Raw genomic sequence first — 25908 nt, forward strand, 5'->3', positions numbered from 1 at the left:
GCAAATACTTCTAGAAATTTCCCTTGTGTGTTTTATTGAGTTATTAGCAGAATTCAAAGCCTCAGCTCTGCCACATATATCCAGCCCAGATGCTCAAAGTACTTGATTTCACCCCAGGGCCAAATTCCATATTCAAGACTAGATCTAGAACAGATGGCCACTCCACCTCTTCTATAATCTGGTTGTGCCCTGTGAATAAATGAAAAGACTAAAGGGACCATAGATTCCACAACAGGGCCAGAACAAACATTGTTACTATTAATACTACTAATAATATTTATTAAGTACTTTTGTGTACATGATACCCTAATAAGCTCTGCATAGAATGAGTTCTGGTGATCATAATGTTCCATGTAGGTACTATGTGCATTCCTTAACTACGCTCATTAAAGAATGTGTACAGTCCTCACTGTTCACAGAGTTTTCCATCTGAGCAGTGACTATATGTCCGGTACCATTCTTGAAGCAGATATAAATCAATTCCTCAAGAATTTAATGAGCCCTGTTATGTGCCATTACCCTGAAGACAACAAATGACAATGTTCCTTTCCTCAAGTTGACTATAATCTACTTGAAACAGAAAGAAAAATACAAGTTTACAATTGTGTTAATGTATGTGGTACACATAATAAACGTTCAGGAAACAAGTCAGAGCCGTACTACTGCTGCTATTACCACTGCTGATAATAATAGTTGATACTGAGATAGCAGTTAGGAGCTGTTCTGATCTTTAGCTATGGTAACTTATTTAAATCCTCACCTCACATATGTTCTAGTCATTCTATATGTGGGGAAACTGAGGCACAGAGGATTAAGTCACTATCCTGAGGTCAGAGAGCTAGTAAATGGCAGAGTTGGGCTCTATCCTCTTAGCTACAGAGTTAAAGAACAGATTCATGAAAGAGGAAGGCCCAGAATTAAATCTGAAGAGAGAACAAAGAGGGAAAAGCATTTTGGGTGAAAGAGTAGTGTGAAAGAAGATTAGACTTCATTGGGATAACACCCAGTTATAGAAGGTCTTAAGTATTAAAAAGGGAGGAAGCATATTTAGGGAGTGACTGATGATATGCTGCCTCAGATGGTGGGTCCTAAGCATTTCTGCCTAGATCTAGGGCCATATGTGCAAGGAAGAGAAAGACTGATAATCATGCCTTGAGATAATCATGTCTTAAGACCCAAATATCTAGTCTTTGCCATCAATATATGGTTTGGGCATTAATTTGCTGATGGCTCCTTATTTGAAAAATAGGTTATACAGTAGATGTGGTGCCAACAGCAACTATATATTGGCACTAAAACACAGTTAAGAAAAGCAAATGTCAAATTGCCATTGGAAGTCATGCGTTATAAATGGTGTTACTAAATGCCAAATTGATATGTGTTGTTATTTGAATATAATTCTTAAAAACAATGTAAGGAATTACTTCTAAAACTTTATTATGTATAATAATCACTTAGTTAACTTATAAAATGCAGATTATTGAGCTCCACTCCAACCGGGATTTTGATTCAATAGGTTTGGGGCCCAATATTATTTATTATATTTAAATGCAATAAAAACATTATTCTGAGACAGGTGTGGCAGCTCACACCTGTAATCCCAGCACTTTGGGAGGCTGAGGTGGGTGGATCACGAGGTCAAGAGTTCAAGACCAGCCTGGCCAAGATGGTGAAACCTCATCCCTACTAAAAATACACAAAATTAGCCGGGCATGGTGGCATGCACCTATAATCCCAGCTACTCAGGAGGCTGCGGTGGAGAATTCCTTAAATCCCAGAGGCGGAGGTTGCAGTGAGCCGAGATCAGACCACTGCAATCCAGCCTGGGTGACAGAGCGAGACTCCGTAGGTAATCTAAATACCAAACTGAAATAAAAATTCTGAAAATTCTGAAAGAGTACCGAAGACAGTCTGTTCATATTTATAATCTTTCCCTATTATATATTCTTTAAAACATTATTCAAATTAAAAAGTCATGAAACCACAGCAATCCTGAAATCTACTCAATATCATTGTTGGTGAACAATATGAAGGACTAACATTACCCTTGAATAACTGGAGTTTAGATACTCATTTCATCATTAAATACTATTCATATCACTGGATATAAATAAAAAGTTTCTTAAAGATAATTTTTGCTAAACTATTTGTATGAAGAAATTCCATATATCAAAGTCATGAAACTTCATCAAGCGTATGATCATCAGCTATACAGTCATGAAATTCATTTTTCTATTGTGAAAACTTCTGATTCTCATTCATTCTTCTTTTTCAAAGTGCCACATTCAAAAAATATTTCAGAGAAAACAATGATTAGCATTTTGAATAAATCTCACAGTTATATATTTTATATTTTATATCTTAGCCAAAAGCTCCACAAACAAAATGCTAAGTTGAATATAAAACAAAAACCAAGGTTTATGAAGCTAACACTCATAATAAAAATAGTTCTACATCATAAGTAAAATAATGACTATATATATATATATATATATATATATATATATATATACACATATTTAACTTTTATTTTAGTTTCAGGGATAGATGGGCTGGTTGGTTTTATAAATAAAGTTTGTGTTGCAGGGGTTTAATGTATGTGTAATTTTATCACCCAGGTAATAAACATAGTACCCAATAGGTAGTTTTTCAATTCTCACCCTCCTCCCACCCTTCACCCTCAAGTAGGCTCCAAAGTCTATCGTCCCCTTCTTTGTGTCCATATGTACTCAGTGTTCAGCTTCCACTTACAAGTGAGAACATGCAGTGCTGGTTTTGTGTTCCTGTGTTAGTTCACTTAGGATAATGGCCTGCAGTTCCATTCATGTTGCTGCACAGGAATTGATCTCATTTTTTTCTATGACTGTATAGTATCCCATGATGTGTATGTATCACGATTTCTTAGCCCAGTCTACTGTTGATGGGCATTTAGGTTGATGCCATGTCTTTGCTATTATTAACAGTGCCGCAATGAACATACACATGCATGTGTCTTTCTGTTAGAAGGACTTATATTATTTTGGTTATGTACCCAATAATGGGATTGCTGGGTCAAATGGTAGTTCTGTTTTCTACTTTTTTGAGAATTTTCAAACTGCTTTCCACAGTGGCTGAACTAATTTACATTCCCACCAGCAATGTATAAGTCATGAAACTGTTCACTATAAGTAAAACAGTGAAACTATTCAAAAAGCATTCAAAATAATGTCTTCAATCTGGAAAAGGTAAATTACATTTACTAAAAATACTTTGTAATCCTTTAGGATCCTGAGAGGCGGGCATTATTGGCTTGACTTCACACTAGTGGAAATCTTCATTAAAAGAGATAAAGAAGATAAAATGTTGTATCAAATTCATTCTGTAGATATTTTTAAAATGAGAAAACTCTCAAGGTATCTATGATTTCCAAAGAAGCAAAGTAAGAAATTTCCTATAAGTGCAGTACTCTTAATAGTGGCATAAAATGTTATTAACGTCTGTCTTTAGGGGAATGAAGGCTTTCTAGGGCTTTTCAGCTTTTAGGTAATTTCTACATGGTACACATCTGCAGATACTAAAGTTTGTCTTCTCTTTGTTCTGCTTGTCATTTGCCATTCCTCTGCCTATTCCATGTCTTGATAGTTTGTGGCCTGAGCTTCAGATGTCTCTTAGCATCACTGAATCCTGAGCAAGTGTCTGGTTATTCCTGCTTGAACGATTTTCAAAAGGAGAGTAGTGTGGGAATGGCTTAATTCTTTCAATTTAAAAACTGTCCAGATTACTTGACTAGTATAATTTCATAACTAAATTGATATTAATAAAGAAATATTAATAAAATGCTGGAAAATTTTTAATTTAAACTATAAAAACAAATTCTTTATGAAGAAACTATTAGCAATGTGATAAATAGGTTAGGAGAAGATGCTTTCTGTGTTAGGAAAGCAGAAAGAAACTTTCTTCCCCAAATCATCTCAAGTAGGCTACTGCCTACTCTACCTGAAGTTAAGTACAAGTTAGTAAACCACAAATAATTCAAACCTTCACAAATATGGTGAACTCTTCCACTTTTTCATTGGCTAACAGCAATTTCTTCTGTGCACCTTCTAGGACCTGTTCACTTTGCAGTGCTAATCCTTGAAGCTGCTTAGATGCTGCTGTTTCAATTTCTGCCATTGCAGATTCAGCCTCATTTATTCTTGATACTAGGAGAGTAAGCTTGAGATCCTGCAAAAGATCAGCAGTCATAAAATAAAAGATACTTTAAAAACATATTTGGAAGAGTTAGTTATACATGCCAAATAAGGAAAATATTTTATTATTCTCTATATATACATATTTATTATTTGGGTAAAATTAGTGATTATTTTCATTAATTTTCAATAAAACATCCTAAGCACATATTCTCATATACTTATCAAAATTAGTTTATGGTTTTTAAAGATTACAAATAATTTAAGTCATAGAAGTTATTTTAGACCAAAAGATCCTCTATATAACATAGAAACATTTAGTTTGAAAGTTTAGGCGGGTCTACAAAATTCATATCTACTTGTATAAATACCAGTGATTAATATTAGTTTTCATTTGTTAAAAACCATCAAGACAAATGACATCTGTTTTCTCTAATACAGAAGAATACAGAAGTATCTTTAATGTTAAACAAATATTTAGTGCTTCATGTAAAGATACAAATCGTCTTTGCAATTATCTGAAGTGTTTAAGTAGCTTGTGGTTTTGAGAAGGAAAAAAAACAGTGCTGTTAAAAATGAAACATGCTCTCACTCATAAGTGAGAGGTGGACAATGTGAACACATGGACACAGGGAGGGGAACATCACACTGTCACACCAGTTGAAATCTGTTGGGGGGTGGGGGCCTGTCGGGGGGTGGGGGGCTGGGGGGGGATAGCATTAGGAGAAATATCTAATGTAGATGACGGGTTGATAGGTGCAGCAAAGCACTGCACGTCGATACCTATGTAACAAACCTGTACTTTCTGCACATGTACCCCAGAACTTAAAGTATAATAAAAAATAAAAGTAAAAAAAAGAAATATAAGAAATAAATGAAACAATACCATTATATTCCACCTCTAAGCTAAAATGTCCTTTTTAAAAACATACCTTTTTTTCTAACTCCTCTTTAGATTTTTGATACATCTGCTCATACTGTGACTTTTCTTTTACAGCAACATTAAGTCTTTGTTTTAGTGAATCAATTGATACCTTCTTGTTGGAACATTCTTCAGTTAATGTCTTTACCTACATTAAAAGCATAAAGGTAATTATTATTGTTAAAGGCATTCTAGTAATATACTGTATTTGTTCCAACAGAAAGTAAATGAGTGAATGAGTCTAATTCCATTTATTTTCTCATAATGCTATCAAATTCAAGTATATTTGTAGAACTCATATTTTGTATAAAAGTAATAATCCTTAAATCAATAACAAAAACCAAAATTGCACACAAACTATATGAATACTGGTATGTATATCCTTGCACCCAATAACACAACATTAATGTTAACTACATATCCATGAATTACTAACCTAAACTTCCATTGTTTTGATTCTGAAACAAACCAAATTATAGATAACTTTCCATTGTATTCCCCAAAATAAGTATTACATACCCATTTCTAGATAAAATAAAATAATAATTTATATATTTTATGAGATATATAATATGTATATATATATCGAAGCATAACAGAAAAATGTTATTCATATAAAGATTCCAAGGCTGTATCTGAAATGATTGTTGAAGTTAAAAAATTAGCAACATTGAAAGGATAATACTGAAAAAGCCTACAGGAAGTGATTTTAACTTGCGTGGGTATGTGGAGGAGAAGAGAAAGAAAATCCCTATGGATTCATCATGCTCATGTAAAAGTTTCTTTCTTAAATCCATTTGACCTAACAGATAAACTTTCATTTTCAACAAGGGAAGTAAAGGAGATATTCTCTCAGGTGTGGATAACACTCAGTGAATGCCAGCACAGGTTACTTTATGAGTTGTGAAAATAGCACCCTTTTTTAAAACAACAAAACCTTCTACTTTGGGGTCACACGTTACATAACTACTTTAAATACAACTCCCTTTGCATGTAAACTCCCTTCCCATGTAAAATGCATTAAGGGTATACAAGAAGAAAGTACATTTTTAAAGAACTTCTGATAGTTACTGGTAATCAGTTTTCACTAAGAAATAAAAGCTTATGGCTGGGCGCGGTGGCTCACACCTGTAATCCCAGCAGTTTGGGAGGCCAAGGCAGGCGGATCTCAAGGTAAAGAGATCGAGAGCATCCTGGCCACCATGGTGAAATCCCGTCTCTACTAAAAAATACAAAAATTTGCTGGGCGTGGTGGCGGGCGTGGTGGCACGCGCCTGTAGTCCCAGCTAATTGGGAGGCTGAGGCAGGAGAATCGCTTAAACCCAGGAGGCAGAGATTGCAGTGGGCCGAGATTTCGCCACTGCACTCCAGCCTGGCACCAGATGACAAAGCAAGACTCTGTCTCAAAGAAATATAAGCTTGTTTCTACCATAAATTATAGTTATGAATAAAATCAAACACTGAAAAAATTTAATTATGTATCTTAGAAATTTGAGGATTTTTAATCTTTTCATGGAATATTTATAAATAGAAACAGAATATGTGGCCATATTAAGTATGAGATTTTAGAGACTTGAATTTTAAAATTAATAATGTACTTTCAAGGAAAATAGTGTAATTTTGTAACAGTAAATATATATCCTATGAATATCTTCTATACATTTAATAAGATTAAATAGTCATGGTAAGAGAGTAAATACAATGGAAAGTGATATTTTTAGTGTCAGTGAACATAAAAATGGATACCTTTTTATCAAGATTTTCTAACATTTCACTAAAACTCTCACTACTTTCCAAATTCACTTTCTGTCGAAACTTCAAGTCCTCTATCAAATGTCTTTTCATAGTTATATCCCTTTCCATTCGAGACATCCTTGAAAAAAAAAAAAGGTAATATCAAGAGTGATAGAAAATACCTTAACAGTGGTGATAGCTTACATTTTATCCAATATCATGCCTACTGTTAGTTTTTAAATGCTATGTGATATTAATGACATTGTAAATTAGTAAAATGAATTGTACTGGGTAAGATATTGTTTTTTCAATATCTTCAGCACTTGTAAAATCTATAATTTATTGTGACTTGGTAATTATAGAATAACATATGCATTAAAACAAAAAACATAAGAACTGAGAAAAATTAGTAACACTTATGAAAACTTAGAACTATTACATTTTTACATTGCTGTGAAAAAATCAAAATGATATATAAAGATAATCAAAAGCATAACAATGATAAGAAAAAAATCTTATACTTCAATAAACAAATGTAAACTCTTGTAATGAAACTAAATTAGGCATAATATCTTCTAATTTAATATAATTTGAGATTAAATCCACACATCTGTTTAGCATGTTGATGAAATATTAAGTATAAAATGGTAAATGCAGTGAGAGATACTACGACTGCTACTGCTGCTGCTACTGCTACTACTGTTAAAACAAGAAAGACCATAGCTAACATCTGTTGAATGCTACTCCATTCCAGTCACTGCTATTAGTGCTTTACATGTGTTAACTCACTTATTCCTCGTAAAAACCTTATGAATTAATATTATTAAATTGAGACATAGGCCTACTAGGTGAGGAAGCCAGGATTCAAAGAGGGTTAATCTATAGCCCTGTTAAAATAAGCAAGACTTAATCAATAAATAAACTTTAAAATATTCTCAGTTAAAAAATTAACCAAACTTTTTGTCTAATACTTTTATCTATTTGTATTACTTTTAAGTGCTCTTCACTTATAATGAGGTCTACAGGTGTGTTTGTGAGATACATATATCTTAAATGTATTAGTGACAACCGGAATTCCATCTAAACAACTTACTATTTCTAAGCAATAGTGTAGCTTTGAAAGATACAGAAAACAATAATTTTGGTCCAGTGGGATAGAGCATTTAAAATCTTTTTATTAATAAACACAAAAAGTACAAATTTTCATAACCTCGTTATTTTCAACACAAATAAAACTTTCCTTTTCCCACCTTAGCTTTATAAGCTTAGGCATTAAATCCAATATAAATGTTAATCTATGTATTTGTGGGGGGGGCTCAAATAACTGCCACATTGTAAAGTTTTTCATTCATAGTCTTGAAGTCATTATATTTATTCAAAATTACAATCCTTATCCTAATTAAAAAACAGTAAATAGCTTGCCATTAATCATTTTTTCGCTATATGTAGCATTCCTTAAACTTTCATCTTACATAGGTTTAAACATGAACTAGGGAAGGAAAATATTAACATTAGCAGTTTCTTGGGGCACGTTTAATAGAATTGGCTGTCACTAGGTGGCACCAAATACAATGGCTAGAACTACAAAGACCATACTTTTCATGCATTTCCTTTATGTGTTCTTCTTTTGCTAGGAGTTCAAATTTCAAAGACTTCACATTTGATGACTGTTTAGTGAGCTCATTAGTTGCATTCTAGATTAAAAATAGAAATAAATGTAAATATACCTTTCAACCTTGGTCTAAAGCAGCATAAAAATAAATGCCATTCTAAAGAAGAGTAATACATTTACAATAATTATGGTAAACAATTAAAATGAATGTTTTAATATTTTAAATGCTTTATTTTACATGCTGTAATAGAAATACTATAGTAATACTAAAACTTTTATATAACATGCCAAACCGTAGAGGAACACAATCATTTAACAATTACAAAGAGTAAGTAATCCAAAATACATTTACAGAAAATATGAATTGTCCTAGTAAAATGTAAATACGTGAATAATTAAGAATTTTAATGATTTAAGAAGATCACTTAAAATGAATACTGGATTTACTAACATCTTAGATTAAATATGGTCACAAATGCTTTGCCATTCATCAAGCAGTAGAATCTATTTCCCAACACTCTGGATATAGTCTGGCTTGTGACTTGCTTTGCCCAAAAGAATGCAACAGAAATGACACTGTGCAAATTTCAGTTCCCAGATCTTAAAGCTTTGTGACTTCTCTCCTTGCCTTCTTGGAATGCTGCTCCAGGATCACCTTGCTAGGAAGACAGTTGATGTATCATGTGGAAGAGTACCAAGATACTCCAACTGACAGGCAGTAGACCCACTGTCAGATCTATGAGTGAAACTATTTTGTATCTTCCAGCAAGGGAAATCTTTGGTTTAAAAAAATGCAGGCATATGATGTAGCCCAGAAGAGACCAGCTAAAGAACTTCCCAGGCAACACACCAAATCATAAGAAATAATAAACTGTTGTTCGAGGCTACGATGTTTTGGGATAGTTTGTTAGAGAATAATGATAACTGACAGAAAACCTCATGAATACTCAATCCTTCTTTACTTGAAGTTATTAATAGTGTTACTTACTAAATTATTTATAAATAATTATTGTTTTCAAAGCAAAACAGTTTTGTAGTATTTGTTGTCAGTACAGTCTAGAAGCCAGAGATAGTAACTAGAGTGTTAGAATACCTTTCAGTTTTGACTCTAGTTCCAACTAAATGTGTAATCTAAAACATCACCTAGTCTTTTCAGCATTTTAGTTTTTCTACACTCAAGATAGTATTGACATACTCATATTAATCCATTTGTTAAGTTTTAAAAGTATTAAATGAATATAAATACAATAAAATATAATAGCTTTAAAAATATTTGGAATAGTTATTTAGTTAATATTTTTAAACTACAATAAATTGTTTCTATTAGAACTATTCCTAGGTTTGGATGTTTGACTCATGTTAAAATAATTTGAATTTGAAAAGACTAAACTATTAATTACCCACGATAAACATAGTAAGTAATTCATCAGACTGACTTTAAATATCTCATGGGTATAATATATAAATTGAACATTTGAAATAATTTTAGTTTTTACATGAAACATATTAATTTTTCTCAAAAACCCAAAGCTACCTCAACATAGTAAGTCTTTTGAATGTTATGTTTTGATCAAATGTGTGTATAATAAAATCAAAATTTCTACCATATTTTGCATATTTACAGTGATATAGTGTTTTATTACCAGCACTGCATGAATAATATGTTCCACACTAGTCAATGTATCAAATAGTTGAAACTTTTGCTTTAATCATTAATTTTCAATTCTTTCTGTAATGATTGTTCATTCAGTTAGAAAAATGAACATCCATGATTATGCTAAGCTAATAGTGATATGTTAATATAATATTGTTATAAATACTATCATTATAAATGATATATATTAGTAATATGTATTATATTACCACTATGGTATAATATGGTGATAGCTTTAGGGACCACTGTGATATAAATGTCTACTTATTCCTCCTCTACATGGTCCCAGACTGTGCTTTTCTAATTTTGTATTTACCTTAACATTTCTTATTTCCTTTTTTTTTCTGTCAATCTGTTGGTTGTAATTTTTTGCTTCTGTGTCATTATTCCTGCCTAAAAATAATCATCCTGCGTCATAATATACATACTTCTAGTGTGCTGCACTGAAGGTGTTTTCTGATGAAAACTAAAATAAATAAACTTTGAATTGTATTTAAAATAAAAGATAAAGGCAGTAAATAAAGCCTGACAATATCTTCAATGGAATGAATTAAGTGGATATTAAGATAACTAGTTAATTCTTTTCTATTTTTAGACTTAAGGCTGTATTTTATGCTGTTAACTCTGACTTGGAGAACTGAGAGAAAAGCAATTTATAGTAAATAAAACAATGCCAGGTTAAGATACACTTTGACCAAGATTTTTAAATCTAACAGCTATTTCATTTGATCCTCAAAAATTCTTACCAGAAGGGTAGAAAGGTATCCCTGCTTTAGACCTCTAGGAAAGTTAAGTAATTTCCTTGACCAGGTCCACAATAAGTTAATGGCCAAAAAGTGATTAAAACCCAGATCCTTTGTCCCTTTTCCATTCCCTACTATGCAATATTTATCTGTAACATGACTTAAAATTTGGTGCAAAACACACATATCAAAAATGTCACAATGGTAAAAAGTCATCCCTGTTAGAGCCATAATATACTAAGTTTATTAAATATTTTTTTAAATTTGCATAGAATAATAATGAGGAGCACGGACTATGTAGCCAGACGGTTTGAGTTCTAATCTCAGCTCTAGATACAGTACCCGCGTGATCTTGGACAAGTAACTTACTCTTTCTGTCTCAGTTTTCTCAGCTGTAAATGAACCAGGTACATCAGAAAAGTATACATAAAATTACATAGAAAAGTCTAATATTAACTGGATAGTACAGAAAGGGTATATATAAACCTTTAGTATATTCTAATCTAACTAATTTTCTCAATTAAGTCTAAAAACATTAAGTACAAAATAAGTTACTTATTAGAAAATCACTATATTAGCAGTTGGATATCTGTCATGGGCTACATTCCGTTTTCCCTAAACAAATTAGTATGTTGAAGTTCTCATTAAACCGCCAGTACTCTAGAATGTGACTGTATTTGGAGATAAGGCCTTTAAACAGATAATTCAGGTAAAATGAGGTTATTAGGGTGGAATCTAATTCAGTATGACTGGTGTCTTTATCAGAAGAGGAGATCAGGGCACAGAGACACATAGAAGGAAGACCATGTGAAGACACAGGGAGAAGACAGCCATCTACAAACCAAGGAGAGAGGCCTCAAAAGAAATGAAACCTGTCACCACCTTGATCTTAGACTTCCAGCCTTCAGAACTGCGAGAATAAAATATATGTTTGCTGTTTAAGACAATCAGTCTGTGGTATTTTGTTATGGAATCTCTACAAAGTAGTATCAAAACAAAAATTTTTAGTGGCAGAGAGTATTATGTGCTTAAAGGTACTTGGTCTTCTAGGAAATTTCTATATAAAAACATGAAACAAGACAAAGTAAAAATTTATCCTATTTGTCCCTATGCAGTTTGGTCAGTGTTCCAATACTCTAGTTTGGATTATGGACAATCACTTCAAACTAACTTCTTTTGTTCCCTTTCTGACTCACACATTCCTCCAAAGCAAGAGAGAGATTTGTATGTGGGTAAAAGTTTACACCATGAAAAACCATAATGCAAAGATCTTACAGACACTCACATGGATCTATTATTACCAAAAATTATTAGACCATCTGTGGTAAGTAAAATAAGTATAAATCAACTAAAAATGGTTTATGTAAAAATCATAAATTACGATTTATATATAAATCAACTTAAAACTATGTCTTTTAGAAGTCAGATTAGATAATACTGGATCTAGCATTCTATTTTATGTTGGTGAAAAACAAAGTTATATCAGAATCATGAGGACTTAAAAACATGAAGAATCACAGAAGTATGAATTAAAGTCTATGTGATAGATAAGATCAAGGAATATCTCAACGATTTTATCTTCTCTATATGAAACCTAACCGCTGAAATGTTCAGTTTATACATTTTACCCCACATTTTCAGAGACACACTTTAAGATTCATGCCCCTAAATTATGCAACACTTTTCCCTCACATTTCTAATATTATGTAATTTATTTAAGCTTATAAAATGTGATCAAGGCAAGTTTTACACATAAAAATTATCTAAAGAAGGTGGTATTCAAGAAGAGTCCCAGTGCTGGTTTGTATATTTGGTTACTATTAATAAAGCAAATTATTTTCAAGCAATAATAAACTCGTTTATTTTAAATTTTATCCTATTTATCCTATGAGTTATTCTGCACTAAAAATGCACACTATTTAAGAGTGCACATATCCTATTTGGGATTGAAAACAATGATGAGTCTATTTGACAATTCAACATAGTATTCCAATACCTTCCTAACAGGCATGATTATTCCATTTCTAATGTACTCTGTGTATTTACAATCAGGATTTTCTTTCTAGTGACTAGCGTTATAGCGGTGGTCCCATATACACTGCCCTTTTTATCTTCTAGCTAGCAATCCCCACTGAAGAAAATAATTAACTATGTGAGGAATAAATGGGCTTAAGAAGCATGAAAATGAACTTTCCAATTAAAACTCACTCACAAATCCTATTTCTTACAAGGTAATTCTATTTAAACTAAGGACACACTTACTTTTAAGTTGTCAGAGTTTCACCTGGACTTATAACAAAAGGAACACTGCTTTTTATTTTCACTCTCAAGTTTAACTTGCTGAAATATACGAAACCAACCTATTTTTGCTCTCTGCTTTTCCCTCCCACTCATCTCCTCCTTCTCTGTTTCCAACCAACAACCAAATTAAAATAGTAGGAAGTATGTAGAGAAAAGCAATTCTGTTTATGTTGACGCATTATATCTCTGAAAGGGTTCTGTTCAGCTGGAGGGAGGCATAGGGACAGAACGGAGTATTAGAGTAGCAGATATGGGCCAGTTAACACCAGTTCCTAAATTAGGATTTCATGGTGTCTTGTCATTTTTTCAGAGAATGGTAGTATTCATTACCAGATAAGAATCTACCAGGCTAAAAATTAATGATGAAGGTAATATTAATAATTTTTGGATTATCTATATCATAATTTACCTTTATTAGAATAAATTAGTGTTAATATAAATATGTCTGGCAGGATTCAGTAGCATAACATGTTTTCATGTTTAGTAAACTTTATAATCACCTTTAGTTTACACTGCAATTGCTTCATTTCCAAATCCATGCTCCTTGAAGGACCAAGTGATGTAACTTGTATCCGTGGAACTGTTACTTGGGAAATTTCTTCTGCCAAACTTGTGATTTCAGATGAGGACTCCAATTTCTTTAGTAAATCTTCTTTTTCTTTCCGAAGCCCAGCCAAATCCAAATTTAGCTTCTGTTATTCAAAAAAGAAAATAAATATAAATATAAAAGTAACTATGTTTAATCTAACAGTTATCAGCATAAAATTCTACAGCTAGGAAAATACTAAAAAGAACTGAAATTAATCATAGTTATTATATAAACTTTACAAAAATCTTAACCTCTATTAGATTTTGCTTATAGTAGCATGGCTTGCAAAGTTAAAACAAAATGAACCAGATGTACTCAATATCTTTTGGTTGGCTGGTCCTAACTGATGAGGCACTATTTCTTTACCTTCACACATACATGGGTGAGCCAGAGATTCACATATTTGATAACCTTGACTTCAGGGCTGATGTAGTACTTAACTGGGAAAAGCCAAGCTGGAGCAGGACAGGGTAACAGATGTTAGCTGTTTATTCCACTGGGTAGGTCTTACTACCCTATATAGCAGCCAAAATGCTTCTTATTTAGCAATATAAATGTTAAGTCCAATTAGCAGACGAGGCTTGTTAGAGATTTAGTTCAAATAAATAGTGCGCAAACAAACTCTCTCAGTTTTATGCACTTGATTGATTGTTGAAAAGTCCTATTTCTAATGTTGAGGTAGAATTGCACTGAATTCCTTACATTTTGAATTTTATTAACATGAACATTTTGCTAAATGACATAATAGTAATGTTTTTATGAAGGAGTGTAAAAGAAATCAGCTTAATGTTAGCCTTTCTCGTTCACCAATCTATAGTCAGCAGAATGTCACCAAACTATTATAACAGCATAACAACTCAGAGCTGCTTAAGAGGGTACCTGCATTACTATGTTATTATTCCAAAGCAGCTTATAATGTGGTAGCTTAACATAAGGTACAATTAGACAAAATGATACTGAAATCTCTCAGAGGGGGAAAAAAATCTTTGTTAAGAATTCCAATTAGAAATAGCAAAAGATGTAGCTAAAGTGTACAGTAAGATAAACATGAAACGTGTTACTTATTAACACTATATTTAAAACACAACTTCTAGAAACTATACCATACTTATATATGTATTTATATATGTATGTGCATATTGTTAAATAGAAATATTTCAGATCATGGATTCAAAGCTAGAACTTGATATACTTGAGATTAAACTATGTTTTGGCAACATAAAAAGTATGCTGTGGTAAAAAAAAATTTATTTGGCTATATTTTAGCTTATAATCTATAGATTTTCAGGAAACTGTTTATGAAATTTTTTCAATGAAATTTGTTCATTGTCTGAAAAGTACCTAATAATTAATATCTAAAAGTAAACCTTAATTTCTTAAACCTGGAAATCTTCCCGTTTAATATTCAAGCTTGAATCCACCTTCCTCTCTGTTTATTTATTCTCTATGTCCAATCAATATTCAAGTTCTACAAATTACATAGTGTTTCTCATTTTCACTCCTTACAGTCACTCTCTTAATGTAAACCCTCATTATTTCATTAAGACTATTACATCAACTCTCTCTCTCCCGTCATTCTTGCCCTATCTTCATACCACCCTTTATACAACACTGACCTATTATTCCCTTAATCAAAGCCCTTCATGGGTTCTTCATTCCAATAGAATAAAGCCCATATGTTCGTGGATAATAAGGCTAAGATTAAGCTTCAATTTGTGTTTCAGTCAGGCATCACATGAAGCCAAACTTGCCTGCCATTCCCCAAATCTGCCTGCCATTTTTACACTGATGACTCTACACATAGTGTTTCTTTCTGCTGAAATGGGTCTCATCTTTAAAGGGTAGCTTAGTGTTTCCTCCGTCATGAAGCTGTCTTTGTTCTTTTCTTCTTACTGGAACAGCTTAGGTGGATTCTCTCATTTGTTATACTTGTATGCCACCAAATTTCTGTCTATTCTTCCACCTGGCAGATCCTGACACTATAAATGTGTCTCCACTTAGGAAAGACAAAGTCAATAAATATATTATTCTAAAAGACATGCATATGTAACTTTCAACTTCAATTTAACAATATAAAAATGTATTACATGAAGAAATACTGGAATTATGGAGGCAGTAAACTAAATGACTTGTACTTTATTAAAATATAAATAATGTTTTGATTAAACAATATTTAAAATCTACAATCTTGAAAACCTATTTCCAGTGTTAGTTACATATACATAGAAATGCTACGCAGCATCTGTTGAAATAGAGGAAATATGCAAATCATACATTCCATCAGTTTGGAACACTTTGGTTCTCCTTAGCATTTTGGACAAATAACTGGAGCTCTATTACTAATGTCTCTCAGTTTAAAAACTCTACTTCATACTTGAGAAAGCTATAGATGAGAAAAATATGTATAAATAACTTTCTTTTGCCTACATTTGCTCTAGGCTGTAAGACAAGTTTTGTGGGTTACCTTGTTTGAAAGAGACTGTGCTATAAAATCTACCAATAAATTAAGATTACTCCTAAAATTGTGATTTTTCTTGTTTATTAGCAGCATATTTCCTATTTCTCCATTATTACCTTTCCATCTCTAAGCAAAGATTTACAAGCACTTAAGTCACATTATGTTAAGAACAAGTGATAACAAAACACACATGTAAGAGTCATAATTTCTGGATTTGAATTCTCTGGGTCTACTGCTTAGCAGCTGAGTGAGCTTGCACAAACACATGGCTTTGCTTCCTCATTTAAAAAGAGATGGTGCTTGTCTACCTAACAAAGGTGATCTTGAGGACAGAATCTTAAAACATCTGTGATCACATGTAGTAGACATTCAACGTGCAGCATTATTGTCAGCACTGTTATCTTGTGGTAAAGGCTACTATATAGCATCTGAGAAGTGTGTGAAAGGCTGAGGAGCTAGATTAATAAAACTTTAATATTTTCATGCATAATAACCTGGTAATTTCTCTCATGACAGAAACTTTAGTTTGTCTTAAGTCATACTTACTTGCTTGACTGGGATCAATCTAGGATCCCTCCTACACTACACAGGTATTGAAGGCAGATATGCTCCTCTGACTCTATATCCCCAGCAGTACAATCTGTCCACAGTCTCCTAAACATCTATTTCAATTTAAAAGTTGACTTCAATAAGTACTGAGATTTGTATTGATTTATGTGTAGTCAATTATGTCTAACCAAAGGTTATAAAATAGAACACTATGAAAATTTTAAAGTAGACACTATCTATTAATAATTTATTTAAATTTAACATTGAGGAAGCATAGATTTCTGAAAAGAGAACAACTCTACGTGACTGTAAGAAGAAATAAAAATGTACTGAAAAACTTACTCTTCAGTATAACATCGTGTTGTAGATACAATTCTCAGATGACCCAAGCACTGGTACAATACCCTCCCTTGGATGGGACCCAGAAATATGATAGGCTATCATTCCCATGATTACATTATGTTATATACAAAGAGAATTCTGTAGATGTCATTAGGGTCAGGGTCCTTAATCGAGTTTCTGAGAGCTAATCAAAAGCAAGCTGTTCTTGGCTGGTCCTGACCTAATCAGATGAGCCCTTTCAAAGAAGCCCAGAGGAGCTCTCTGAGGTCAAGGAGATCCCCCTGCTGCCTTTAACCAAGTAAGTTGTTGTGTTATGAGAGGAGCTACAAGACAAGACCTAAGGGAGGCCTCAAGGAATTGAGAATGATCCTTGGCTTACAGCAAGCAAGCCATGAACCTCAGTCCTATACCCACAAGGAACTGAATTTTTCCAACAAACATGTGACCCTGAAGAGAAGCCTAAGCTCCAGGGGGCAAAAAAAAAAAAAAAAAAAAAAAAAAAAAAAGGCAGCCTGGCTATCACACAGATTGTATTATGACATTCTGAGCAGAGCACACCACTAGGCTGTGTCAGACTCCTGACCCAATGACACTGTGAGGTAATGAATGCATATGTTGTTTCTCAGCTGCTAAATTTGTGGTGATTTATCAATTACCACTGAAAATTAATATGGGTTCTGATTTTTTTTTTAATCAGCCCCTTTCTAGAACCTACTTCTTGTTCTGTTACCGCCACTCTGTCTGGATTAATGTTGTTTTCTTTATCCATAATTTTGTATTCATTTTATTTATTCAATTGCTTTATAAATTGTCACATTTTCTTTTCAGATGAGGTCTTGCTCTATTGCCCAGGCTGGAGTGTGGAGGCTCAATCATAGCCCACTGTAGTCTCAAACTCTTCAGCTTAAGGGATTCTCCTGCCTCAGCCTCCCAAGTAGCAGGGACTACAGGCAGTTACCACCATGCCCAGCTAATTTTTAAATTTTTTGTAGATATGGGATCTTGCTGTGTTGTCCAGCCTGGTCTTGAACTCCTAACTGCAAGCAATCCTCCCACCTTGGCCTCCCAAAAAGCTGGGATTCTAGTCATGAGCCACTATGCCTAACCCCCATTTTCTTTTTAACGTTTTTATTCTTTTTCAGTTTATTTGTATGTTTCATTTTCCTTGCTAGTAATATAAATTACCTGCATGAGATCTGCATTTTGTAGTTAAACTGACAAGCAAAAAGCCTCTGGCCAGAAGCTTTTGTTTGCTGCCCTCAACAGTAACTATAGAATCCCACAATTGGGTAAATTAGTCTCCCCGGGCCTATTTTCCCTTGTTTTCTTATATGGGATTTCATTCACAAACTGCTTTTATTCTTGGCCCCAACTTGACATTTGCTGAAAGATTTAGATATAGAATACCTATATTCAGAACCTGATTCAATACCTATCATTTATTCTTTTTGTACATACTATGTAGTTGGAACTATACTAGTTCTCTGTTTTCAATGATAAGAAAAAGGTTATAAATAATCCTTGCCTTTAGGTAGCTACCGGTCTATAATCCAGAAATACGTAACAATAAACTATAGTAAGTGCTCTGAAGAAACAAAACAGGAAGCTGAGGCAACTGCTGCTACCTTCAATTCTTGTCTGGTAAATGCTGGCTAGAGCCTGTTTCCCTCCCTGTGTTACCCTGATTTGTTCTGTAAAATGTGTCATAGAAGCTAAGTACAGCATTGAACGTTCTAGCTTAGACCTATGACTACTCTGCTTTCCAACTTTTACTCAAGAGAAGGTAGCTGCCAAATCACTGGTCAGTAAACTGGGGGCAGTGTGAGGACATCAGGCATCTCTTCTCCATCAGGGAGACTTAGTAAACATTTTAATGTTCAGGAATGCATATCAGAAAAAAATAAAACAAGGCCTTTGGAAAATATTCTTCAGGCCCAATAATGAGAAATAAAGGGCTTAGAAAAAAAGCTGAGAAAACCATTTCCCTAATTACTCCCCAAACAATATATTTTTAGATACTCTCTGATCTTGATGTCTCTAAAGAATAAAATATTCAATATCTGCCTATTCGACGAACATGTTGCTAGTTGTAGCACATGTAAAGAAAATGCTTTTGGGTATCCAACTAGTTTAGAAGCAGTGTTCCAAGGGAAATGAACAGGATGGGGTATAGCTTTTCACTTCTAAAATGAAAGTGATTCCGACCTATGTTTTTTTGTTTTTTTTTTTTTTTCTGTACAATATCCATCCTATAGCATTCAAACACACAGTTCAGTCTTTCCCATATGTTTTTTTACCACTAAATTACAAACTTAAAGTAACAAACCCTTTAAAATATTTGGAAGTATTCTTAGTTGGGATAGTGGAGTCTGAAACATAAAGACAAAGAAATTATTTAAAAATCCAGCCAAACGTGAGGCTGAATGCCAGAGACACTGGATCAGGGTTTCTGGGAGGCCCACAGAGGAAATGGCTGGTGGTTAAAGAACACTTTGCAATCCATGCTGGAGCAACTTTGAGATGCTGAATATTGAAAAAGGTCAATCAGTAACCAGAAAAAAAAGTAAGGCTTAGTTTCCATCTATAACAATAATGTGCTCTCCACTTTTTCTTTCTCCTTTTGAAAGCCAAAGGACTTGACAATCCAAGTACAGAAAAGCAATCATTAAATGAGAATGATCTGTTTCCAATAATCTCTCCAAAATCTCTCATGTTAATTCTGCTTAGGACTGACTTAGGACTATTTAATGTTGAATACAGAAATAAGTTCATTTACATTCTCACAATCTGATTATTCTGATTCATAATTAAGTAGAAACAGCAATTTTAAAATCTTATTATTGTTTTTTAAAAATGATTTAAAAAATTATTGAGGTGAACATAAATTTTGTTACCAGAATGTAAATATATGAAACTGGAGAGAAAATTCTAATTGAACAGGATACATGTAAATTCTATAGGCAAGAACTCCCTAGAAAGTCACCATAATCTTTATGATATTCTCCCTCTTGTGAATAGAATCAATGTTCTTTTATTGAGAATATTATACTTTATAGGGGATAAAACTGAAAGAAATAAAATTCTGTATGTTGTCCAGGTATAGGATTAAATTCACAGCCAATTAAAATGTATGAGTTATCAAGACAATGCCATCATTTTATATGTCACTAACAAATGTTTTCCATACAAGACATTTAAAAAGATAAATAGTTCAGATTAATAACTTCATACTAACAAGACTTTTAAATTTGAAATATTAATTTTATTTTGTTATGATATTTGAGATCACCAAAAGAAATAATTAAAAATTAAAAACCAATAACCAAAAATGATCTTAGACAGAGATGTAATTATTTATGTAACAAAATTTCTTATGAGAAAACCACTGAGTTACTGCATCACTCATTTATAAACTATTTTCTGACAACTGCAGTTACTAAAGGCCTACCTATGCTTCACAAAATGTCAAGCAAATGAAGGTAATATAGAGGACTTTTCACCAATGCTTTTCCTAGTAGTTAGACTTCAGTAGCCTTTAGAGACCATTAAGTACCTTTTGGCTAATTGGCCAATGGTAGATTAATCCTCTTTTTATTCCAGCAATACTATTTTAACACCCTTACACTCTGTCAGTGCAGAGTCTGAATGACAAAATAATATTGTGCATGAATAATAAGCAGAAAAGTTAAATTAACATTTCATGTTTCACATGCCATACATAGGTGTCAGAAGAACTTTCTTTTTTAAGTCACTGACATTCAACTTTTTTAAACAATCTCATGTTGACATCTTATTGAGGTGAATCTTCCTAATTACTGCTAATTGCCTATCAAGAAAAAAACTCTTTTCATGAAGTGTAGTTGTCTGGTGCAGACGAACCCAGCTCCAGTATGCACATTAAAGACAAAGCATGGCACTTAAGGCACTACTTTGTTGTAAGGTCATACTAAATATGGTTTGCAATTAACAAAGCAGTTTTTTATGAGACTGAAAATGCCAATCTGCCTTGATGTGTTCAAATTACATTCTATCAGAGAAATATGGATATCTGCATATGGGTAAGAGATACGCTACTCTCAATAACATTTACAAGGAGTTAAATTAATTCAGAGCCATTATACTTTATAAGTTCTAGCTAATGTCCAATTAAATAATTATTTTGTTAATATGTTTAGATATTATTTCTCAAAAATCAACACTATTATTTCAAGTGTCAAATTATTCAAAACAGTTTACTAATACTTTTAATTCTGAAAGCAGACCAAAAATACTCAAAATATTTAACAAGTACTTTTAATTTATACAAATAGTTTTAATATTATATGCCTTTATAGCACATTTTAACCTATATGATATTAGCAAGGTAGTTTCTTTCAAAATAACCTGAATAACTAAACAAATGTATTTTAATTGGATTTGTTGAACCACATCACTTAACCTTCTGCTCCCATAAGTATGGGGAAAATAATATATAGTAAAAACACATCATATGTGAAATTTAGAAAGTTCACTAACATAATTGATTTTCAAGAATTCATGGGAAAAATAAATATTTGTCTATTCACAGAAAAAAGAGTTTGACCATTGGTTTGTTGTTATTTCAAATCTTCTGCTGAAGTCAGGAGAAGAAAAGTGTTCTTGAAAACTAAATACCAGCTACTAAATATTAGGACAGATGACAGAAACCAAAAGTATATCCAGAATAATTCATCAACATCATTACCAACATGATTTTTCAATGTTTATATGGTAATATTATGAATTCAGCTGCAACCCTCCTAAACACTTGACTTACACATGACATGCTTACTAATGACTATGAGTTTGCCATGCATATCCATTCCGATTCCTTTCCTCAATAGGAAACAAAGAAGATGGTAGTGCTATTTGGTATCCTAAAGAAACTGTACAATGTCCTAATAAACTCCTCTTTTTTACTCTCTTTCTCCTGCTTAAACTCAGTTTAATCCAACATAGAAATATCTATACCTCATATGTCCTATATACTATTCACCACTTTAATTATATCTTCCTCCACCCCCTTTGTTAATGTTTTTTTTATTACTGGAGTTGAGTAGCAGCAAGAAGAAAAGAATCCATCCCAATTTAAGAGACGCTTTACGTGAATGTCCACTCAAAGAACCAAGACTTAAAATGAACATGTCAAGTCAAGAAAAATAATACTTGATGTTTCATGATGATGTTAACAGCATATCTGTATCTAAGTAAGGAATGGCAGCCTTCTGCCCTCACTAACCGAGGCTTGGTCAGGCCTGGGGAGCTCTCTGAGGTGGCATCAAGAGAAGAAAGCATGGAGACATTGTACACACAGAGTTTAGAGCCTCTTCCACCAAGTGGATCTGGTTTTGGAGCATCCGAAGATGAAACTGAATTTGCTAAAGCTGAAAGTGAAGCTAAACAGGAAATTCTTAAAAACAGATTTGGCTGTTCAACATGCTCATTTTGATGAGCTTAGATGGACTAAATAAAGATAATATCATCATTTGTAAAACTGGAGATCCTTTTATGGCTAAAAACCTCAATGAGGTAATATGGAAATCTCATGAAGCTCATGAGAAAGTTATTCATTGAGGAATTTTTAGACAAGTGGATTTTTTAATTGATACATGTCAAGGTGACAGTGCATTTCCAAGTGGGTTAGATGCTACCTTTGAAGTAACTGAATTAAGGAGATTAATGGGCAGTTAAAATACCATGGTTGGAAACAATGAAAGGAGTATGGTACTTGGCTTCAAACTCCCTAATCTTCTAGGTCATGCAGAAAAGGTGGCTTTTCAGTTTTTCTATGGAACAAAAGAAACTTCCTATGGCCTGTCCTTCTTCAAACCAGGGCCCAGAAACTTAAAAAGAAATTTATCTGTAAACTTATGTAAGTTACTGAGCAGTTCCCCTGCAGCTCACTTTGGGAGATGAACAGAAGAGTATCAGCCAAGTAGCTTTTCCATATGGAAAACTAGCCACACCATCAGTTGGAAAGGTGTGTGGCTGCCACTCAAGGGCAGCATCATTTGCTGTTTGAAAGGAAAGTAGACATTCACTTAAATCATCTCCTTCACATGCCATGGTCATTGATTTCAGAATTCTTCCATCTTACCAAGAAAATGTGCTTTGCTGAAAGTTAATCTTCATCAAAGAAGATTTTGAACTTCAGTTGAATAAACCATTCATAACAGATTCAGTTTTTTCAGCACATCTCTGAGGTGGGATGTCGGCACCCATGGTGATAAGCCATGAGTCCAGCTGATAGTTTTACCTTGGGGGACGGACAAGTGTCCACAGATTCAGCATGCACAGCACTGGAGCAGAGTGCAGGCAACCATCTAGGTGGAGAAGTAAACTGGGCCAGCGGCCTGCATCTGTATACCCCAACAAGTTTAAAGCCAGGCCAGGGCAGTTTTGAAGAACTTTTCCAAACACTTTTTTCTCAACTCAGGAAACTTCTGAAACCTCAACTATGGGAAGGGCCCCAAAGTGTATTCATGAGCAGGCTGAAGGTATCTGCTGGTTTTATGGCGCCAGGATTGTCTTTAGGTTTGGCAAAATGGCTTTGTTGAAACTTAAATACTGCATTCCTATGGGAGTGCAGACAGGCAACAGGATATGTGAGAGCAACTAGTTTTGAGCTGCGGTAAGGTTCCTGTAGCTGACACCCCAGCAGGAGAAGCTCTGGGACCCTGGCAGCAGTGAGTCGCCCACCATGCAATTTCTCTCAGAGTAAATGCAGATGAGAGATTCTTTGACTGCAGTCTATGTGAAAAGCCCCATTTATAAACTTTAAAGACATACATACAAAAAAAAAAAAGCCGTAAATTTTCAACTGCAGTTATGATTATCAGAAACAGACTAGCAGATACCTGCAGAAGTCTCATGAAGATTGCTCCATTCGTCTCTGATTAAACTTGGTTTTCCTAAAAATCAGATTTCAATACTTTTATTTGACTGTTTTTCTGTGCTCACGGTGTGCTCTTACAATAGTATTACTTCTTATTTTAAGGTATTTTGTTGCTCAAAAAGGCTTTTGTGGACTAGCCAGAGGAAATGAATAACCATGTATATATTAAATTGCTCATAATACTTAATTCCTATGTAGGCTTCAAAAGAGAGGCATCAATATTCCTTAGAATAATTTTTGACTTCTAAAAATTTATAACAGACCATGATATATTTCTGAAATTTATATTTTATAAGATAAAGAATTTCTCAATAAGCCTCTGAAAAGCATGAATATAAACATTATTTAAATTACACTTGAATCAGTTCTTAGGGAGAAGACATTATCACATTAATCCAAATTAATGTGACCAACTTTGGGGGCCATAGAACCAAAGGCTAAACATCGTCATTTGTGGCTCTAAATTCCTACATTCAAGCTAGTGAAAGATATATGTTTATTAAATATATCCTAAATATGAGTAACATCATAATTCTTAGAAACTGAAATATTTTCATGATAGGGTCAATAGTTAACTGTATGTCTTTCATTGGTTGTACTGTATCTAAGCCTTGCAAATAAAGTACTTGGATGAAAGCCAGTCAGGGAATTTCAAAACCCTACAACTCATTACAAATTTAACAGCAGCAGTACTAAGTATTCATATGACGTTGATCATTTATAAACATACACTACAAGAATTCTCAAGAGAAACAATAATATTTTTCTCATTTCCCTGTATAAATTTCATAAGATTCAACAGAGTGAAAAACGAACATTTTTTAAATAGATGGATTTTATAAAATAAAAAGTTACTGATACCATTTAAAATGGGATTTTAAAAAAGCTAAGGACTAGCATATGTGAAAATTACCAAAAAATGTCTTTCATGGCATAGAGTAGAAATTTGTTTTATATAGAAAAAAGATATTTGCAAAGCTTCGACCTAGACTGTGTTATTCAAGGTATTTTTCATAGATTTCACTGAAAAGCTATTCTTTCTAACACAAAATTCCTCATAAGAACTTCTGCCACCATTGTTCCATTTTCTATTCAGAATTGTTTTCTGTTTATCATATTCTTTCAAGTAAAAAGGCTTGACCTAACAAAGTAGATCACTCAATAAATAAAGTCAAATAAATACCTGACTCTCAGGCAATTATGCTACATCAAGGACAATGATTCATGCAGATATTTAGTAATAGGGTAAGTCTGGGAGTTATTTCATTTTTATTAATCAAGCTGGTTGATCTACTTTTCTCCTAAATCAGTGATTCTCAAAGACTGCATACTATCCAGAAGTGTATTTTGGAAATTTGTTGGGACACTTTCTGAGTGCCACAATGATTGGCACTGAAGTGGGTAACAGCAAAGAATACTTAAGTACTGTAACGTGTAAATCAGACCTGCCCAATAGAAACTACTCTGTATCTTGGTATGACTCTGAAATTCCTGTCAATTATTCATGTAGGTGAAAATAAACATATAATGAAATAAACCTAAATCCCAACTCAAAATTACATACAAAGTATTTGTATTCCTGTGGCTCCTGAAATTTAACTACTTTGTAAGTCAGAAGAAGACTAGAAGATGAGAATGCGTAGTTCTTTTCTTCTCTGAGACAGAACTGCAAGAATGTAGGCTTACCACATGGCCAGTACGCATGGCCAGGGCTGCATGGAGAAAGCTGGTCTGGTCTGGAATGAGGAGATGTGAGATAGAAGCATTAAAAACATTAAAGTGTCTGTTTCCAATTTTCTGTACCTTTACCAAGTCTATGATCTACAGTTCACCCTTTGATTTTGTGGGGTTTTAAAAATATTAATTTGAAGTTTGTTTCTATCACTTGTTATCAAGAGAGTCTTGTTAATACAGCCTTTTTA

At 33.3% G+C, this 25908-nt stretch overlaps 1 protein-coding gene and 1 pseudogene across 7 annotated transcripts in view; one reads left to right on the forward strand and one right to left on the reverse strand.

Moving 5' to 3' along the window:
- CNTLN (centlein) overlaps positions 1-25908 on the reverse strand; it is a 337157-nt gene that overhangs the window by 36130 nt on the left and 275119 nt on the right. For 6 of the 7 annotated variants that reach the window (XM_032300118.1, XM_032300117.1, XM_032300115.1 and 3 more), the window contains 5 exons: positions 13636-13827; positions 8422-8519; positions 6838-6964; positions 5102-5239; positions 4018-4203 (listed from right to left, as the gene is read on the reverse strand). In XM_032300118.1, coding sequence (XP_032156009.1) covers positions 4018-4203; positions 5102-5239; positions 6838-6964; positions 8422-8519; positions 13636-13827 — 741 coding nt within the window. Of the gene's footprint in view, positions 1-4017; positions 4204-5101; positions 5240-6837; positions 6965-8421; positions 8520-13635; positions 13828-25908 lie in introns of those variants that run through there. The other variant, XM_032300121.1, reaches the window with a different exon arrangement.
- On the forward strand, positions 22385-23739 carry LOC116566127 (annotated as a pseudogene).

The sequence above is a fragment of the Sapajus apella genome, unplaced genomic scaffold, assembly GCF_009761245.1.
Source record: "Sapajus apella isolate SASKATOON/1434 unplaced genomic scaffold, GSC_monkey_1.0 scaffold42, whole genome shotgun sequence".
Lineage (NCBI taxonomy): Eukaryota > Metazoa > Chordata > Mammalia > Primates > Cebidae > Sapajus > Sapajus apella.